Source organism: Euphorbia lathyris, chromosome 5 (genome assembly GCF_963576675.1).
Source record: "Euphorbia lathyris chromosome 5, ddEupLath1.1, whole genome shotgun sequence".
Lineage (NCBI taxonomy): Eukaryota > Viridiplantae > Streptophyta > Magnoliopsida > Malpighiales > Euphorbiaceae > Euphorbia > Euphorbia lathyris.
The window spans coordinates 38,056,303-38,077,324 of record NC_088914.1 but is presented as its reverse complement, the minus strand read 5'-3'; the positions used below and the strand labels follow the sequence as shown (position 1 = coordinate 38,077,324).

Below are 21,022 nucleotides of genomic sequence, written 5' to 3'. Positions count from 1 at the left end.
TTCAAAGGGGCGATCTTTTTCTTACCGAGGAACAAATAGATTTCAAATTATGATGTTAAATTTTGATTACAACCAATGATTTTTTTATCTTAAAAAAATATTCTTACATATCAACAAGACACAACCATAAAAAAAACAGAACTTCCGAAATCGAAGTCATAAATCACATGGTGGATATTCTACGTTTGTTACTAATTTGATAGTTTATAAATTAAAATTGATATTTAAGTTTATTTTACACAACCGCAATTCGATTTTGGGGTCTGTATTTTGTCAATTTATTTTTGTACATTGCCCAAACAATTGGTAAATTGCATTCATGGTTATTGAAATTTAGATTTGAAATCACTTTCGAAAAGAGCATTTAACTTTATTTCGTTTCAATAAAGTCACTTAACTATATTTTTATTGCAATAAAACTGACTGATTACATCCCGACCCTCAAAATCTTAGTCCTTATTTTTTCCCTGTAATTATACACATGTATTTAAGTCGGGTTATTCTCAGGGTGTTTTTCTTTAATCGCTGCAAAAATATCACAAGGCTTTACTTGAGCTGCACTCATTTGACGCACAATTTTTTTTGAAGCATGACTTAGTCCGCTCATCTATCGATATCCCTGAGGATATACAACCAATCCATGATTGTGATGTCCTCTCTCTCCAGCAACACCATTTAGCACTCAACCCCCTAATTCTCCGATTTCTAGAACCTTCACCTGGAATTTGCAACTACAATATTTTGTTTTTGTATTCCTCCGTATTACTTCCTCCATACCCCTATCCCTTTGGGTATTCTTTATACCACGGGCATATTTAACCAATATCCATTTTAATTTACCCCCGGCCTTGTGAGAAGATATAGTTAACTCGAAGCCAAGATGAATCACCGTCTGTTTTGCCCATTTAACAGCTTCATGGTATGTTTCAAACGACTGTAGAGGATAAAATTCCTCACTATAATCGACACCGTTTCCTCCAAAGTCTTCCAACTGAACCTGCAAATGTTAACTAACGAACATTAAATTCCATTACGATCAAATTCGCCAATATTTTGGGTCTCTGTCCCAAAATTCGATTTTCTAGGTACAGGGCATGCGCACATTGCGCCCCACCACTAGGTGGGGCGTGATGTACACACGCCCCACCTAATGGTGGGGCGCAATTTTCATACACCCCGGACCCCGACAACCACTTTTTTCGAAAATTTTAAAACGTAATCATATATTTTTAAATGGAAATATACCTCGACTTCAATGGATTGGTCGTTCTCATCTCTTTCCTGGGATGACAGATTGCTCGCCATTACACGTGTAATCAAGGATTTTGGAAAGAATTGAGTTTGAGAGAGTTTAGGGCTTTTGAAATATATGGTAAGGGGCAATATCATCTTTTTCCGGAGGCTGAGGGTGGCAAATTGGGGCTGGGTATAGTAATCCACTTTATTTCAATAAAATAATTTCGGCTTATTTAGCAAGAAAATATTAAAATGTTGCGGTTAACAAATTCTCTAAGAGAGAAAAAAAATCACATATAACAAGTCCTTCCTCCGACGAAATTATAATGAATAGTAACAAAATCGGCAATGGGGTTGTGAATATTTCTTTAGATAAAAATCCCTGACCCTGTCATTGAACTGCTCTCTCAAGACAAAAACTGTCTTCCTCCTTGCTTTCTTCTCTTTTTTCTTACTATCTTTTTTGTCAAGATCTTCAAGCTTTCTTCTCTTTTGTGGATCTACTTTAAAGAGGAAGAAGAAATTTCCTTCTTCCTCCTCCTAACGGGTTAGGTTTACTGTAAATTTTTTATTGTATGTCTTTTCAATCAATGTGATCTCTTTATCCGTTTGAATTGTATCTGTTCTCCATTATTCTACTATTTATACATTTTCGGATTTAGCAAGATTGGAAACGATTTATTTTATATATGGATCAATATAGCAAGGACTCAGATCCGAATGTTCGGAAGGACCTAAATGATGAAGATTCGATTGCAGTTGCTTTTCTGCGGATTTGGATTTCAATGAAGTATATGTTTTATTGTTTTTCTGTGTGTTTTGTACCTTTTATGGGTTTTTATGCTCTTTGTTGTCATTTTCGTCCCACTGTGTATTTTGTAAGGTTTTTTACTTTTTTGTACTTATTCTTTTCGTATCTAATAAAAATATATGTATTTTCATCAAAAAAAAAAAAAAATTCCCTCCAAATTTGAGTTTTCAACTGCCTTATCTAAAGAGATATATATCCTTCCCAAGTTTTTGTTACACTAATCTCGCCATCAGCAAGTGGGATTTGCTCTATGATTTGCGCTGAAACATGAGAGATAGAGGTTTGTCCCTTTCCAATTGCGAAATTCTAACCGGAGCTGGACATTTGAATCACCGAAGGAGCTTATAACATCCATTTTGATACTGAAAAATTCATATTCCAGAGAGCTGGAGCTCTAAGCAACGTACCCTGAGGGCGGACAGCTTTCTCCCGTTCAGAAATCTCAAGCAAACCTGCACAGAACTTATCAGCATTTCCGATTTTACCACAGAAAAAACCAATGGTGGGCAGTTTTCGAGACTTCCCCTCATTATTTATTGATTTTCATCTCCCTCTTCAGAGTTTGCATCACATTAATTGACATCTTGATATGCAAATATGTTTTCCCGACTCCATTGAAATTGTTAAGATCAGATTCAATGAATGTCTCCGTAAAATTTCTGATGCTCACCGCTAGACATGAATCCAATAGGTAAGTCATAAACTTGCATCCAGAATTCAGCATTAGTCAATATGGATTTATCAAATTAGTGTCTGTTTCAATTAATGGTTCAGGTTGAAGCAGGAGCAGAGTCAGTCCATGTCTTGGGATTTCGGCCCCCAGTCTCGAGTGTCATTTTTTGAGTAGTAATATTTTGGTAGTTGAAAGTCTCTCTAATTTTAGTTCATATTGATGTATTTGTAATTTTATTACAATAATTTAAAACATTTGAGTTGGTTAAGATCTATTTTCTTAATAGGAGAGATCATGGTGACAATCCGATCTCTCTCCACATGGTGAAAAAACTCAAACTAATAAATATGAAACTTGATTTTAGAGATATAACCTTTAAAGGATCTCTATAAGCGGATCAAAGTATATATAAATCAATTCTTTTCAGGGTGACTGTCATGTCACTATTCTAATTGTTTTTGTCTAAAATGACCCAAAATATATACTTTGATCGGCTTATGGAGACCTAGAAAATCGAATTTTGGGACAGAGACCCAAAATATTGGCGAATTTGATCGTAATGGAATTTAATGTTCGTAAGTTAACATTTGCAGGTTCAGTTTGAAGACTTTGGAGGAAACGGTGTCGATTACAGTGAGGAATTTTATCCTCTACAGTCGTTTGAAACATACCATGAAGCTGTTAAATGGGCAAAACAGACGGTGATTCATCTTGGCTTCGAGTTAACTATATCTTCTCACAAGGCCGGGGGTAAATTAAAATGGATATTGGTTAAATGTGCCCGTGGTATAAAGAATACCCAAAGGGATAGGGGTATGGAGGAAGTAATACGGAGAAATACAAAAACAAAATACTGTAGTTGCAAATTCCAGGTGAAGGTTTTAGAAATCGGAGAATTAGGGGGTTGAGTGCTAAATGGTGTTGCTGGAGAGAGAGGACATCACAATCATGGATTGGTTGTATATCCTCAGGGATATCGATAGATGAGCGGACTAAGTCATGCTTCAAAAAAAATTGTGCGTCAAATGAGTGCAGCTCAAGTAAAGCCTTGTGATATTTTTGCAGCGATTAAAGAAAAACACCCTGAGAATAACTCGACTTAAAGACATGTGTATAATTACAGGGAAAAAATAAGGACTAAGAGTTTTGAGGGTCGGGATGTAATCAGTCAGTTTTATTGGTTTGCTCTAGATATGGATTACATACATTGGGCGCAAGCGGATCCGGATAGCAATATTGTGACTCACTTCTTTATGGCACATCCTACTTCGATCACCTTGTTTCGATCCTACTACTTGTTTGTTGGCATGGATTCAACATATAAAACAAACAAGTATAAAATGCCATTTTTTTGAAATCATTGGAATGACGCCTTCTAACAAGAACTTCTTGATTGCCTATGCAATTATGAAGGATGAGACTAAGGGTAGTTATATGTGGGTTTTAGAAAAATTTAGGCTTTTGCTCGGAGGTGATATTTCATCCGGCAGCCATTGCTACTGACTGGGAGTTAGCATTGATAAGACCGGTTAGTGAGGTTTTTCCATAAACTCATCATTTGTTGTGTACATGACATATCAATAAAGATGTGGAGGATAGAGTAGGCAAATTGATTGGATTGAAGGAATTTGGAGAAATTTTTAAGAATAGCAAATGGAAAAAAAAATTGAAGCGCCGACAGTAGCTGAATATGAGGAGGCAGTGAGAATCATGAAGAATACTACTGTCAAATGGCCTCGTGTGATACAGTATGTGGAGACCACATGGCTAGTGCATAAAGAGAAATTCTGCCGAGCGTGGACGAACAATGTGTTGCACTTAGGAAACACAACTACATGTCGAGTAGAGAGTGCACATGCACAGTTGAAGTAGTGGTTGAATTCATCTACCAGAGCACTCGGTACAGTGTGGGCGAAGGTGCATAAAAACATTAAGACTCAAATTAATGTGATCAAGTAAGACATTTTTTCTGTCATTAAATTTAATCTTTTTAATTGTAATAAATTAGTTTTGTAATGTTTTATTGTATATAACCAGATACTTAAATTATTTTTATTATATTTATTATGTCAAAAAATAAAGTTAAAGTATTTTTGTGTTTATTTTATAGAAACATTATTATTGTATGTGAATGTATCATTTTTTCTAATGAATAAGGTCTAATTTTTTCATTTAACACATAGCCCCGTAAATGTTTAGGACGGCCTTGATTATAATCAGGAAAATGTCACCATAAAATCAAGGGATAACATAGGGTCAGAATGATATAGCACCTATATAACACATTTTATTATAATGTATGCGAATGCCCAGCGTGTATAACACATGCCCATGTGTTGAAATTTCATTAAAAAAAAATACAAAATTACCAAAATGTAAACACTTAACACTTGGTTTAAGAGACACTAATATGATATGTGAAGGAAAGCATTTAATAACTTTTACTATTTATCATCCTAACATTGATGGCAATAACCACAAGGCTAAAATAAAGAAACAGAACCAAATTTACAGAAATGGTCATTTTGTGAGCAATTAACCTTAAACTAGGAATGTAAGAGCTAAATTGAGGTTATATTAGTAATTAGGGTCATAAAAAGATAGAAGTTAGGAAAAGAAAAAATAAAATAAAAAAGAGAATCTGAGATTACAAAGGGCAGCATATAGCCCTAAATTGAGTTTTTAATATAATTAATTCCACATCATATCATAATTTACAATTAACCACTTCTACTACATTACATTACATTACATACACCTCTAAAAAACACTCATTTTACTTTCCTCATGCAGGCAGGCAGGGATTAGGAAAATGAAAACATTCTTATCTTAGTCCAACCAAAACCTTGGATGTTTGTTTTATATTTAACATATTTTCACTATTATTATTATTATTATTATTTTTCATCATTCATTTTGAGCGAGTTTAGTCTTCTCAATCTTTGATCAAGCTCAGCCATTACTGCTGGTTCCTGTTTTTTCCTTTGCTTTGATATTGTGTTTTTTGTCATTGAACCTATTTTATCAAATGCCACCTGCAATTTTTTTTTTATTTTTTTTTTTATTTTTTTATTTCAGTGATGGAACCTCCACATCTAAACATAAGGAGGAATTAAGGAAAACCAACAATGAATGGAGTTTATCTTACTGTCAATAATTCGTCCGGATCAAAGAGGTGATGAGTGGTTTTCTGTAATATGTTGATTACATCACCAACATGATGAGTTATTAGCAACTCTCCTTCCTTCATCTGCAACCAAACATCACATACTTAATTGCTTATCCCTATCCCTATCCCGTCTGTAATTATAAAAAAACAAACTTACCTTGAATATAGCCAAAGCCGCGTGAAAGAGAACTTTTACTCCCTCGTAGAAAAGAACATCCCAAACTCGCAAAGTTGTCTAGACATAGTACAAACAAACACAATTGTGAGACATCAAACGTCAATATTGAATTCCAGGAGAAGGGTCCTGTATTTTTCTGACCTCAGATGGCAAACTTTTCGAGAATAGACATAGGAACCACTCAGTGGCAACAAGGGACACATCAAAGTCCAATGCTTCCAAATGAGCAGCTATCCTGCAATTTTGCTATTCTTATTAAAAACAGGAGAAAAAGTATTTAATCATTACGCGAGATAGATACCTTGGACACTGTTTGGTTAGCAAATCCTTGAAAACCCTTTGCTCAACATGGCATCCTGACAAGTTTGTTGTGTAACAATCATTAACCAACACATTTTCCAGGAGGACAGCTAAAATCCAAAAAGCATCTTCCTCTGTTTTCATTACAAGTAGTAGCAGCGCTGCAACGTAATTTAACCCCTGCACGGAACCAAGGAGAAGGCAATTCTTGTAAACAAACATTCAACATTCCCAATTAAGTACCTTAATTACTCCCAAATGAAATTTCTAGCTCGTAAATATCAAGTCATTAACATCAATTAGGTTAAGGTCATGAATAGAAAACCATACCAACATGTTGGTATTTCAACAGAAATTTTGTTTTGCAAGTTTAATGGATCAATAACATGGAAGGAAAGGAAACTACAATTCTTATATCTAGAAACATCATATATTGTTGTTGTTGTTATTAATAAAGTACTCAAACAATATCCAATATAAAAATGATTAACATGAATCTTAAACAAAAATTAAAAATTGTTATTTGTTTGCAGGACAATAAGGTAGAACTTTAACCTGCAAAAACAATAAAACAAATCCAAGATTTGTAATATTATGCAATGTTGTATGCTTTAAGTATGCAACCATAACTCCATCAATACAATACCCACCTGACAATAGCCAACATCAGAATCACGGAAAGAATACGCAACAAGAATACGTCGGAGAGCAGCATGACCCTCCGGTGTGTCCAACCATGGATGACCAGGAAATGTACGTGGCAGATCCTGCAATTATATACTATAAAGAGTTAGACAAAACCAAAGAAATTTGATAGCAACGCAAAATAGTTCGAAAGAGAAAAATGTCATTTACTAATAAATCCATCAAACATAAACTTAGATAAGAAGCCGAAAAAGAAAAGAAACAATCAACAATTATTTACTCGCTGTGCAAAAGTCAAGATCATGCTTCCAATTCTCCAATTTATCATTCTAGTAGACACCCTAGTATTCTTCACAAGATATCATTTTCGCCAAATTATGACCGACGCATTAGTATCACGCCACATAAAAAAAAACTTTTAGCATCATTGCTCAGGTAGTTTTATGTTTAAATTTGAAGGGGACAAGAGTAATAGCAATAGCCTCTCACTACTCTTGACTTTGAACTTGCCATACCTATTTTAGTTTATTGATAGAGTTTGATCATGTTTTTGCTGCAACATATTTCGAACACTTCTATTGTTCCTCCTTTCCCAAAACCAAATGTCACACAAAATTCTTACATACTAAAGCAGGAAACTCAGGTCCATCGCAGAGAATGTAAATGACAGCAAATTAACTATGAACACGTACAAGGATAGGAAATGCAGGGTGATCTTTTGTCCGATTATAAGTATTTAGCTTCATCACAAATAATCAATTAGCTTAACAAAACTTAACATAAATACTCAGAATGATCCGCAACAGGGCTAAATCTACATAGGTGAAAGTCACATAATTAACTGAATTTCATTGAGAATGAAGATAACTATTATTAATCCAAACAAGGGCTAAATCTAGAAGAATTAATTAAAGTCAAGCAGAGCAGATCAATAATTTTCTCAGAATTAGAAATGCAATTCAAATAACCATGAAATAATAGTTCATGAATACTAAATAAGGGAGAGTGACTGACATGATCAATCTGTCTTGTAGCCGGGGTAACCTTGCCATCTACAGCCTTGGTCAAATCATTGTAATAGCTGTCAGGCACGGTAGACTTCTTCTTTGCAGCACCAGAGAGAGAAAACCAAACTTTAGGCCTAAGAACAGGAGGAATTCCCTTCCTTATAAGCCTCCTCAAAGTGATTGCATTAGCTAAAGTAGACAATTTGAGGGAAGATTTCAACGCAATCCCTTCACCAATTGAAGTAACTTCTGGCTGCAAGTACCAATTAGCACCTTTGCTAGCCTCCAATGCCCACCAAACTCTCCCTTGCTGTCTCACCTTCTCTCTAACCTCATTCAATATATTAACATCATCCACATTGCCTTCTACAGTGAATCCATAAAGATCTTGGAATTTCACTGTTAAATTTGCCCTTCTTGAATGAATACTCTGCCTCAACACTGGGATTTGAGGCTGAAAATCATACGAAACTTCTCTTTTGTTGTGTGTTTTGTACATATCTAGGTTTTTTTTGTTTATGTTGGTGGTAGATAGATCAAGAAAGAAAGGACGATAAAGGAGAAAATGGAAAACAAGGAAGGCGTTTTGTCAAACAGGAAAAGAGCACAAGCATGTGAAATGGTCAAAATTTGAAGCTTTAGAAGCTTAGGATTAATTCAGCCTCAAATGGGTATTTCCGTATTTGATAAAAGATTACAACTTGACAAAATTTATCAAAAATACAAAAGAAAATACACATTTGAAAATGGCCATCAAAGACTTGTTTTACACCATTTCAAAAACAAAAAAACACCGAATCAAGTGGGAAAGAGAAAAACATCAGAATGAATAATTACAATAAAGCTTTTACCTTTTCAAATGGGCTGCTATTGAGAAAACAAAAACAAAAATGGATAATTGAAACAGCAATAGAGACCCGGAAAAGGTAAAGCTTCATTGAACGTACATAAAACTCAATGAACAGCAAAACCCAGAAAGAGGATCTTCTAGGTAATGCATATACAGAGAGAGATATGTAGGGGGGAGAGAGAGAGAGAGAGAGAGAGAGAGAGACAAAGAGGTTTGACAATGGAATTTGGGTTTTTTTTTTAAAACGTGAATCTAGAAGAGGGGAAGATTTTTATCTTCAAAATAAATGAGTGATCAAGAAATAAACGACTTTTTTAGAGCTTATAGCTGGTAAATATGGAGGAATCCACGGGAAAATAGCTGCCCTGAAGATTGACATCCTTCATCTAGAACCAATTTCAAGTTCAAAGGGATCAGACTGCAATTGATTTTTGTTTCAAGGACCCAACCATTTCTTTTTCTTTTATATACAATTTTTGATTTTTAGAAACGTTAAGTGGACAATAATAAGAGACGTTGCGCGTTCCTATTAAATGACCGAAATACCCTCCATATCAAACAAATAGACCTTAAAAATAATTTCGACCTTTTCATTATATTACTCGCTTTAATTTTTTACTTAGTATAATTAGGGCTGTAAACAGTATAGGGCGGGACACGGATTGCATTAACCATTTCTGATTACTGGTCTATTGGAGATTCTCTATCCTGTCTCTAAATTATAAATAGGGAAATTTTGGCTATCATTCCCGTTTTAAGTTTTTTAAGATTCAAAGCATAAAATAAAAACAAGTCCAAAATAAATTAATAATATATGTAGTTTTTAGTTTTTTTCTATATTCAGATATTTAGTCGGGGATCTGTTGTGGATCCTTATTGGAAACATTCGGGGACGGGGATGAGACACTTATAACCATCCCACTCTGTTCCCGACTGTCGAGGACAATATACAAACCATCCCCACCCCATGAGGATCCTAAACAGGGGCGGATCTAGGGGGGTAAGGGAGGGTCTCCCGACCCTCCGGAACACCCTTGACGAATAGTGGTTCAGTCCCGAGAAGCCCCCCCAAAATAGTTAAATTTAATACTTATAATGTAGAATGTAATTATATAACATGAAACTAAGTTTGCATAGTTGGTTGTAGTGATAATTGAAGGTATCTCTACATCCAAGTGGTCTTGTGTTCAAATCTCCTTCTCTTCACTTTTTATCTCATTTTAATTTTTTCTCTTAAACCTCATTCTCCTTTATTATTTTTAATTATATTTTTTAGTTACAAAATTCATTACCGAGAAAATAATTTGATGAATAATTTCTCCAATTGACCAAACTTGTCAATGTTAGAGATAAAATTGCTCTTGGCTCCCAATATTAAGGGTAAAATTGCACCATTTTATACGTTAGAGGTAAAATTATTCTTAGGTGTAAACATTAGAGTATTTTTGCACCTTATCCTTACTTCATATTGAATCTCAGTTGTTTTGTACCTTAATTTTTCCAATTATGATCAAATTTACCCTTATATTATCAAAAATTTGAAAATTTCGATTTGACTACTATGAATCAAAGCCTTAAGTCGTTATTAAAAAAAAAATCTTCATGCAATTGAGCCCCTCCGGACCTTGAGCTCTGGCTCCGCCACTGATCCTAAACAGAGATTCCCTGTCATCGGGGCGGGTCTCCAACGGGAATGAGGAATCTCCAACTAATTGACAATTCTAGGTATGTGAACAAATCTCTATAAATAGTCTCAAGACAAATGTCATGAGATACACATTCATTCTCCTAATTACATACTGCTTTTAAGTTGTCACACTTTCCTCGGAGTACACTATTGATTTAAGCATCGGAGAAGAGACGACGGATTCCAACCCCTCTCTAACTATTTATTGTTTGTTCAGATCTTATGAAATCCGATCGCTGTATACATCAATATATATAACTTAAAAACAATTGATAATAAATAAAAAAATCACACACACATATATATATATATATATATATATATATATAATGGCCTAATGCTCCCCTAACCTCCTTAATTTATCTAAATTGGTCATTTTACCCCTTCAACGCATCGAATGTCCTATTTACGCCCCTTAACTTCATAAAAGTGGTATTTCTCACACCGTCAATTTATCTATTTACCCCTCCAACTCATAGAATGTCCTATTAACCACTTAACTCCGTAAAAGTGATATTTCTCACCCCTTACAATCCGTTATCGAGGCCTAAATTGATACTATTTTTTAAACGTTAAACCTATATTGGTGCTATTTTGTACGTGGAATCTAAATTGATACTTCTCCACAACCACGCCTATTTTGATACCTTATTCCTACATATAATATCTTTAACTTGTTTATATTAATATTTTGTTATTTGTATCTTTTATTCCTTCTTTCTCTTTCTCTTTTTTTTTTTTTTTGCTAGTTAAATTTTGATTATCTAATTATTGTAGTACCATATTATTATAATAAACAAATGAATGATCAGTATAATTATTAAATTAAAATAAAATAAAAAGTTGGTATTAAAAAATATATTTTCAAATTCATTTGAATAAGTCATGATAATTTTGCACTATGAATAGGTAAAAAATACCACTTTTATGGAGTTAAGGGGGTAAATAGGATCATAAGAGGTGAGAAATACCACTTTTATGGAGTTAAGGGTGGTAAATAGGATATTCGATGAGTTGGTGAGGGCTAAAATGACTAATTTGGATAAGTTAAGGAGGTGAGAAATACCATTTTATGGAGTCAAGGGAGTAAATAGAATATTCGATGAGTTGGAGAGATAAAATGACCAATTTAGATAAATTTAGACAAGTTAAAGGGGTTGGAGGAGCATTAGACCTATATAAATAAATATCATTACAAAGGTTATTGATAACATTTGTGTAAAATTTACTCACTCTAAATTTAGCGAGCTTGTCACCTATCTCCATTAGTTTATAAAGATGTCAGAATGCAGTCGTTTTATTTTCGGTGAAATATAAAATTTAGACAAATTTTATGAAAATGGAAATAATAATAAAGGAAAAATTGCCTCCGATAATAATGAGTGTCTATTTCTATATAAAGCGTTATATGAAAGTGTTAAAATTGTATATGTTTTTTAAAAAATAAATATTAAAAGTCGAATTTTTATATTTAATATAGCGTGCCAAAAATGTTTAAGACAAACTTGAAATATGTCTTTAAAATGTAGATAAATGAAGGATTAATTGGTGTATTATATTAAACTTGAAGGAGTAATTATTATGTTGTAAATTTTTGAAGTAATTTTGTATGACCATACACAATTTAATAGTGCATAGACTGAAAAAGATCCTACACAGTATGATAAAAAGAATTATAAAAATCGTAATAATTTGTATTTACGAACAAATGATGGAATAATTTAGGGTAATTAATTTATTAGTCCTTATATTTTGACAAAACACACTGTTTAGTTCCTGCATTTTTAAAAACACACGGTATAGTCCCTAACGTTTTTCTCAGTGAACTGTTTAGTCCCTGTCGTTAGACTCTCATAAAGATTCTGTTAGTCAATTTGGATTTGCGTTCTTCTTTTCTTTTATTTTACTTTCCTTTAAACTCTAATGCATCTGAAATCAACTTTGAGTGTTCTTTTTCATGATTTTCTTCTTAATCGTTCAAATTCGTAACATTGAGTATGTTCTTTTTCTAGTTCTCCATACAAATAACTTCTTCTTCTAAATTGGATTTTCTCTTCTGAAGTTTGAACGTAAATAGTAAAGGGTAATTTAGTCATTTTCGAAGTCATAAACGGTAAAAAATTTAACAAACAGATATAATGACTAAACAGTTCACTGAGGAAAAGGTTAGGGACCTTACCATGTGTTTTTGAAAATACAATGACTACACAGTATCAAAATATAGGAACTAATAAATTAATTACCCAATAATTTATTTGGTAGTACTTAAAAAGGCCAAATAATGTTTTATTCAAAATAAAGAGAATTAGAGATAAGTTAATTATTCCTCCTTAATTAACCAATTTAAAAGAGGACAACAGAAGCTCCACAATGATAGAAGAATACAAGTTAGGACAAAATTCATGGCATTGTATTGTATTGTGTAGGCTCAACTCAACTCAACCATCCTGCCGCCGGATTTTGCCATCTGGACATTTCCAGTAACAATGCCCAGCCGGCCGATAACTATTAAGGCGGGCCCCTCTCAACTTTATTGGTCTCACTCAACTTTACTCAAATTTGGTTCTTAAAATGCATCGTTTAGCTTTTGTTTGGGAGTTTGGAGGTTAATGGAGGTGAGAGTTAAAAGAGGTAATGGAAAAAGAAGTGAAGTGATGGAAAGGAAAGTTAAAAATTAACCTTGTGTAGGAGTTTATAGAATGTAAATGAGGTTAAATGTTTAACTTTGTTTAGGAGTTTAAATTTGGAGGGGAATGAAGGTTAAATTTACTCTACATAGACAAGAAATTTTAAAAAAGTTTACGTTACTCCCATTACCCCCCAATTTGAAGGTTAGAGGAAGTAAAGATTTAACCTCATTAACCTTCATTTACTCTCAAAAAATAACTCTCAAACAAGGTTAACTTAATACTTAACCTTCCATTACTTCCATTTATTCTCATTAACCTCCTTCCAAACAAAGGTTTAAAGAATTGGAAAATAAAATACAAAAGATTAAAGATATAGTAAGGTTTATTCACTGATGTCGTACATAATAAATGAATGTGCTTACAACAAATTAAATGAATGGGCCTGTATTGTGGTCGTGCACCTAATCAAGTTAATAGACTAGAACACGTGTAGCAATCAGAAGCTTTGATATAAGGTTTAACCAACTAGACACGTGGATCAATGGGTATCTCGGACTTCCAAGTTATGCTCCTATTTCCAAAAACATATCGTATACTACGAAATAGTGAATATGAAAAGGAGCTGAAACCAATCAATAGCTTACACATGGAAAGATACTTAACCTCAGGTATGTGTACAAATCTCTGTAAATAGACTCAAGGCAAACGCCATAAGATACACATTCATTCTCCTAATTACATGCTCCATTCAATTTATCGCACTTTACTCAAAATACACTACTGAATTAAGCATCAGAGTCCGGCCCCCCTAACTGTTTGTTGTTTGTTCAGGTCTTCTTAAATTCAATCGTGAGCGTTGTTCATATTTAAAGACATCATTCAGTATTAAATTGAAGCTCACTGAGATTTAAAAAATCTTGTGAAAAGACTAATAATTTTCTTTTTATTTGACACGGATCGGTTTTGAACGAGTTAGTTTTAATTGTAAACTAACAAAGAGGTTCTTTTCCAACTAAAACTTGAATGAGTTAATCCCGAATTTTACGGACTAAATCTGTAGGAAATAGAAATTCCTCATTGTTGAATGTTAAAACCTTAACAAAAGCGTCATAAAGAAGCTAATACTTTCTTATTTTATAAAAGTTAAAGATCCTTACAAATAAGAGGCTTTATATAGGCCTCTTGAATAAAATGCAAAAGACACAATTAACCTAGTTAGGATTACAAAACAATTAAGAAGTGTAGGGGTAATATGGAAAATGGATGCCAAATGACATTTAAGGAAATTAAAACATAAGGACAAACAATAAAATCAGAATGGAATAATTGTAAATAAGAGAAATCAGAAAACAGGACATCATTTGGTCCTTTGTCCCCTAGTCCATTTCAGACTTTACTATGCTGAAAAGTGAGGGCCACACGACGTGTGGCCCTCGAGAGCTGCTGCCCACTCGGATGTGTGGGAAGGCCACACCCCAAGTGGGCATAATTAGTAGCTCTTCGAGCTGCTGTCCAGCCCCACACGACATGTAGGGGTGGGGGGCTGACATGCCGTGTGGGGTTGTTTTGTCCCCTTTTCCTTCCATGATCGCATGTGCTTTTTTGCTCGCTCGACTCCCTTCGCCCTGACCCAAACTCTTGAAGGGGATACCCTCATCATTATTCAAAGTTTCAATATAGTTTGATATTAATAAAAAAAATTATATTACCAATTATAATAATTTTATGTAATGTTGAAAAGAAAACAACAATTAATGTAATTTATTTCTGGATTAGTTAACATAATTATCATAATTTATTAACTTTTAATTTTCAAAAAAAAATATGAAAGACTATTTTTTTTCAACAAAATCATCATCATATTAAGAAGAAGGACTAACATCCTTAGCAATTATATCCACTAACCAACTAGGCAATTTAGTAGAAAAATAATCGCTAACATTGGAATAGGCCCGCCCAGCAACTAAGTGAGGAGTCTCATTCGCTAAACGAGGGATAAAAGAAATTTTAAAACTAGGATTTAAGCATAGAATGTTCTTGCAGTCCTAAATCAAGGTGCCAAATTCAGACGGATCCACACTATAGAGAGGATGCCCTCCACAACCAGCTTTGCATCGGTTTCAAACTCAACATGACTAAAGTTCTGGTTTGCTAGCCAACATACTGGCACGTACTGGGACAGCTTCGTCAACTTTTGGATCCTTCAGTTCTTGAATCAGACTACTGCTATAGAATAGGAATGCTCCTGCCTCATCCCGAACCACTACGCCCAGACCGCACAACCCCTTTGTAGTGAAAATCAAAGCGTCTGTGTTGCATTTTAGGAAGCTCGGGTTAGGCGATTGCTAAGGTGGACCTGCTGTCCGTACGCAATCCAACATACGAGTCACCCCACGGAATGCCCGCCAATCCCGAAATCCCTCGAAGGTCGAGTTCTAGCTCATCACCGCCGGCCACCACTCTGGCCACCACAAGACTTGATTCCTATATTCCCATATCGCATACATCCCATATTATATTTGAATGAGCTTGTCCAACACCATCGAAGCTATCTCCCATAACAACCAAGTCGCACAAGATAAATCTCCGAGTTGCGGTGAGTTTAATCCTGCCAAATGCCAAATCTCGCTTGCAAAATAAGAAAATAGTGAATAAATGGGACTCTGTTTCATCCCCATCCATGCACACTGGACATTCCATAGAAATCGAAAATCATCTCTGAACCAGTCTACTATGGATTGGTAAACAACCTGAACATACACGCTATAAAAACATCTTCAATTTTGGTAGTACCTCCAATCCCCACAACTTTTGCCACCCCTCAACATGCAAATTTCCATTCCTAACTCCCAATCCCACCCCATACCATGATTGCACACTATACAACCCATCCTTAGACCATTGGCAAACCTTTTTATCCGCACACAAGCTAAATGGTAAAATAATATCAAGGATAGCTTGCGCCTTCACCTTATTAAAACACCCATGAAATTTGTTCAAGTCCTATCCTCTCCTGTCCTGAAGCAATAAATCATCAACCCTTAAATCTTCCAACCTAGGGACTAAAATTGAATTAATACAAAATCCATCAAGGTTAAGCACCCAAGGATCCTCCCACACCTTTATTGATTTCCCATCGCCCACTTTCCACCTGACACCCAACCTAAGAATATCAAGCCCACTCCAAATACTTCTCCAAACCACACTAGGGTTGTTTCCTAATTTGGAGAAAAGTAGATCCCCATTTGAAAAATATTTAGCTTTAAAAAAATTACCCACTAAAATGTTTGAAGACCTAATCAATTTCCATCCCTTTTTACCCAATAAGGCCAAATTAAAAAGGTGTAAATCTTTAAACCCTATTCCCCCACTCTCTTTCCCAAAACATAATTTTGACAAATCAAACCAATGGATTCCCCTTCTACCCTCAGGTTTCAAACCCCACCAAAATGAATTCGTTAGTTTTTGTAAATCATCACAAATAGAGTGAGACAAAAGAAACATACTCATGTAAAATGTGGGTAGAACTTGTGCCACTGATTTCAGCAAAACTTCCTTACCCATTCGGGATAAAAAATGAAAACCCCAGCTCCCAAATTTCCTGCGCAGTCTATCCATCAGAAAGACAAAAAAAATTGTCTTTTAAACCTGCCAATGAGTGATGGAAACCCAAGATATCTCCCCATATCCAATAGGGCATTTACCTGCAGCACACCTTTAATTTCCTCCCACATATCCTCTTTGACATTGGCAATGAAGAAGATGCTAGATTTATTCAAGTTAACCGCTTGACCCGAGACTTGCTCATACTCAGAAACCTCTATCGTCTCTTCAATCGAAGAACCAAAAAATGGGAAGCTATCATATGCAAAGAATAAGTGAGTTATCGATGGTGCCCTTCGACAGACCCAGCACCCAGTAATGAAATTCTGCTCCTTAACCCTCTTAATCAATCGGGATAGTACCTCTACACACATAATAAACAGATAAGGCAATAATAGATCACCTTGCCACAAACCTCTCCCTGGTAAAATCGGTCCCATGAGCTCCCCATTCAGCGCCACCCTATACCTCACCGTGGATATGTCATTATCCACTTAATCCACACCCCATATAATCCCATACGCTCCATCACCACCTCCAAAAATTTCTAATCAACCCTATCACATGCCTTGCTAATGTCAATCTTCAATGCCACATTTCCCATCTCACCTCTATTTGGATGCTTCATAAAGTGGATCGGTTCAAATGCTACCCGGACGCTATCAATAATCTAGCTGCCCGCATATTGAGTATCACTAATAATATCAGGTAAAAGGATCTTCAGATGGTTAGCAAGTACTTTTGCAATCCACTTATACACCACATTACATAGCAAAATTGGGTGAAACTCCTTTAGAGAGCCCATGTTCTCACACTTAGGAATCATGACAATAGTCATATCATTTAAAGTAGGTGGTAATGTCCGCGAATCAGCCATCCAATGCATGCCTTGTTAATCTCCGGACCAACTTGTCCAAAAAAGACTGATAAAACCTAGGATTAACCTATCAGGCCCAGGCGACTTGTCCGGATGTATAGAAAACAAGGCAGCCTTAAACTCACCCGGAACAGGAAGGACACACTCTGCCAAAGCGTCTGAGCAAACTGACAATCCATAAACAGATGTTGTATGGACTCACAATTCTCAAGGCATAGACAACAATAGGAGAAATAGACATACCTCGAAGCCGCAGAGCATCATGAGTGGGGAGATAACCAAACAAAGCACGCCAACAAATGATATTAATGATATTCCTAAAAAATAGAAAATATTATTTCTATAAAATTCACAACCATTGTTCTTAATTGAAACATGAAAGCCATCATCAACTAGATAGCTAATAGAAATAATGTTACGAGACATCTCTGGAACATACAAACAGTTCCTTAATTCTATTACAAGCCCAGAGGGCAAACTCAAAACATAATCTCCAATTGCGAGGGCGGCAACTCTTGCTCCATTTCCTACTCGCAAGTTTATGTCTCCTTTCTTTAATTCCATAGTCTGCTTTAGTTCCTGCATATTCATACAAATATGAGATCCACACCCGGTATCTAATACCCAAGATTCAGACTACGAAATTGAGTTAATTTCAATATAGAAAATACCAGAAGTTGAAGCATCGTCCTTTCCCTTCTTGAGAGAAGCTAGGTACTCCTTGCAATTTCTCCTCCAATGCCCATCTTTACCACAGAAGTGGCATTACCCTTTAGGTTTCTTGACTTGCTTTCCTTCGGCCTGGGCTGACTTGCCTCCCTTGTTCTTCTTGGGATATTTAGGATTGGGAAAATTCCCTTTCCTCTTCTTTGATCCCTCAATCACAAGAGCAGGTACCACCTTATCTTTGTTTAGGTTGGGCTCAACAGTCTTGAGCATATTGGCAAGCTCTTCAAGAGAGGTATGTAAGTCATTCATTTGGTAGTTCATGGTGAACTGTGAATAACTTTTTGGGAGGGATTGAAGAAGCAAGTCTACACTTAGTTCATGATCCATCGCAAAGCCAATACTTGAAAGTTTGGTGATATAGCCAATCATCTTGACACAATGTGTTATAACAGATGTGCCCTCTTGCATCCTGCAGTGAAACAACAGTTTTGATATCTCAAAACGTTCGCACCGAGTCTGTTTTCCAAACAACTCCTTTAAGTGCATGACAATAAAATAGGCATCCATCTCCTCATGTTGCCTTTGCAGATCTGGTGTCATTGATGCAAGTATGATGCACCCGGCGTGTTCATCATCGGATTTATGCTTCTGATAGACATCAATCTCTTCAATGGGTGCATCATCGGCCAGAAGAACGGGTATCGATGTATCCAATACATACCCTATCTTTTCTAACTTCAAAACAATTTTGAGGTTACGAAACCAGTCGGCGAAGTTTGAACCATTCAACTTGTTATCGGTAAGGATATTTTTTAGATCGGTTTTCGACATGATTGTTTTAGAGTACGATTTGATAAAATTAACCTGAGAGTGAGAAAAGTGACAGATGTTATTCATTTGTTTAATTCACTTACAATTTAAATACGTTGGACTTTTACGTTTTTAAATTGCTCCCACTATTTTACCAAATTAATAACCCTCTATATTAATTCGAAGGATATTCACAATTCCTTTAGTGAGCTAGAATCCTAACTCCTGAAATTTCACATTGAGTTTACTCAACAAGCTAGTTTCATTCATTAGGTAGATTCATGTAATCAATCACATCAAAACATGTGATTTCTAGGTTGTTGGGTTACTAATCACATTAGTAACTGATATGTGTCGTCTATCCCAACCATATTGCCCATTAGGTTAGAACAACATGAGTTTACTCATCCAATTATTCTATCCTAATTTAAGCATTACCCCCATATTCGTGAAAAACAATTTTTCGGTAATTCAGGTTTACCATAAGACCCCAAGCTTGAGTTTACTCAACAACCCAAAGGCCCCCAGTACTGCCGGCTGAATTATAATATTAGGGAGGGGCAACAGAATCCCGAAACACACCTCAACTGACGGCATTGATAGTCATAACAGAGGCATTTAAATTACACCGAGTTCCAACCAAATCCGCCAGTTCCACACCATTCGAACTGTTCGTTGGTAGAAAACCCATCTTCTCTTTCATGAGAATATGAGGATGTTCAGCATACGTCAAACGTATTGTGTCAGATCAATTAGATCCCAAATCTGACAAGTGTTTCTTCATTGGATACCCAAAGGAAACTATGGGATATTACTTTTACCATCCAGATGACCAAAAGGTAATAGTATCCAAACACGCGGTGTTTCTAGAGAAAGAGTTTCTGGAAGAAACACAGAATGGAAGCATGATTGAACTTGAGGAAGTTCAAGAGGAATCACATGTTGAAAACGCGGAAGAAGTTGAACCCGAACCCGTTTCACTAGATGAAACACAAGTGTCATATCCCACTCGTAGGTCTCAAAGAATTCGTGAACTCCCAGTTAGATATGGTTTTCTAGTGGGAGATGACGAACTGGTTCCCGTGTTAGACGATGAACCCGAAACCTACGAAGAAGCTCTTACTAGTCCAGAATCTAAAGCATGGGTTGAAGCCATAAATTCTGAAATGGACTCCATGTATACTAACCAAGTGTGGACTTTGGTTGATCCACCCGAAGGGATAAAACCCATTGGGTGCAGGTTGATCTTCAAGAAGAAGACATACATGGATGGAAAGGTTAGTACCTACAAAGCTAGAAGTCAAAATGGCTTTTCAAATTTGTACGCAGCATTGATTTACCCAAAATTGAATTTTAAATATTAACTTAGCTTTAAAGCTGACAATATTTAATAAATTAGCCTAAAAATCGCAATACCTTAAACATTTGTCAAAATTTTTGGGTTAATTTATCAAATATTTCCAACTTTGAGACCATATGATTTGATCTAAACTGACTCCATCAGTGAAATTCAATGGCCATTTTGACTTGAATGGTGGTATAAGCATAGCCCCCACACCCACCAAAATTGGAAGATCATCAGCCACATCGCGTGACCATGGGCTCGACGGTGAGTAAACTGTGGAAAAATATTGGTGCGCGTGAGTTGCCATTCCGTGTGGAGTATCAAAAATTGAACCCGAGTCATCCTATAGGGTCAAAATGGTATTCTGCTATCGACGAGCCTTGACACTAGTATGAAAAAACCGAGTATTCCTATCCATATCCTTCAACCAGAATATTTTAGCCCGCTGCATCCAAAACATATCTTCTTTCTCACGGGTCTCATTTAGTTTTCTTTTAGCGATATAAAATTGGGCAATTGAGTTTCTATCACT

The 21,022-nt window shown here is 35.5% G+C and overlaps 1 protein-coding gene across 1 annotated transcript; it reads right to left on the bottom strand.

The window, feature by feature from the left end:
• Window positions 1–5,327: 5,327 nt before the first annotated feature.
• On the bottom strand, window positions 5,328–9,330 carry LOC136229942 (uncharacterized). The gene is made up of 7 exons (XM_066018801.1): window positions 8,027–9,330; window positions 7,018–7,134; window positions 6,369–6,547; window positions 6,209–6,302; window positions 6,047–6,124; window positions 5,869–5,970; window positions 5,328–5,755 (listed from the first exon to the last, which is right to left on the bottom strand). Exons 1-7 carry the CDS (start codon window positions 8,516–8,518, stop codon window positions 5,618–5,620), a joined length of 1,200 nt encoding a protein of 399 aa, XP_065874873.1. The 5' UTR covers window positions 8,519–9,330; the 3' UTR covers window positions 5,328–5,617.
• Window positions 9,331–21,022: the final 11,692 nt, after the last annotated feature.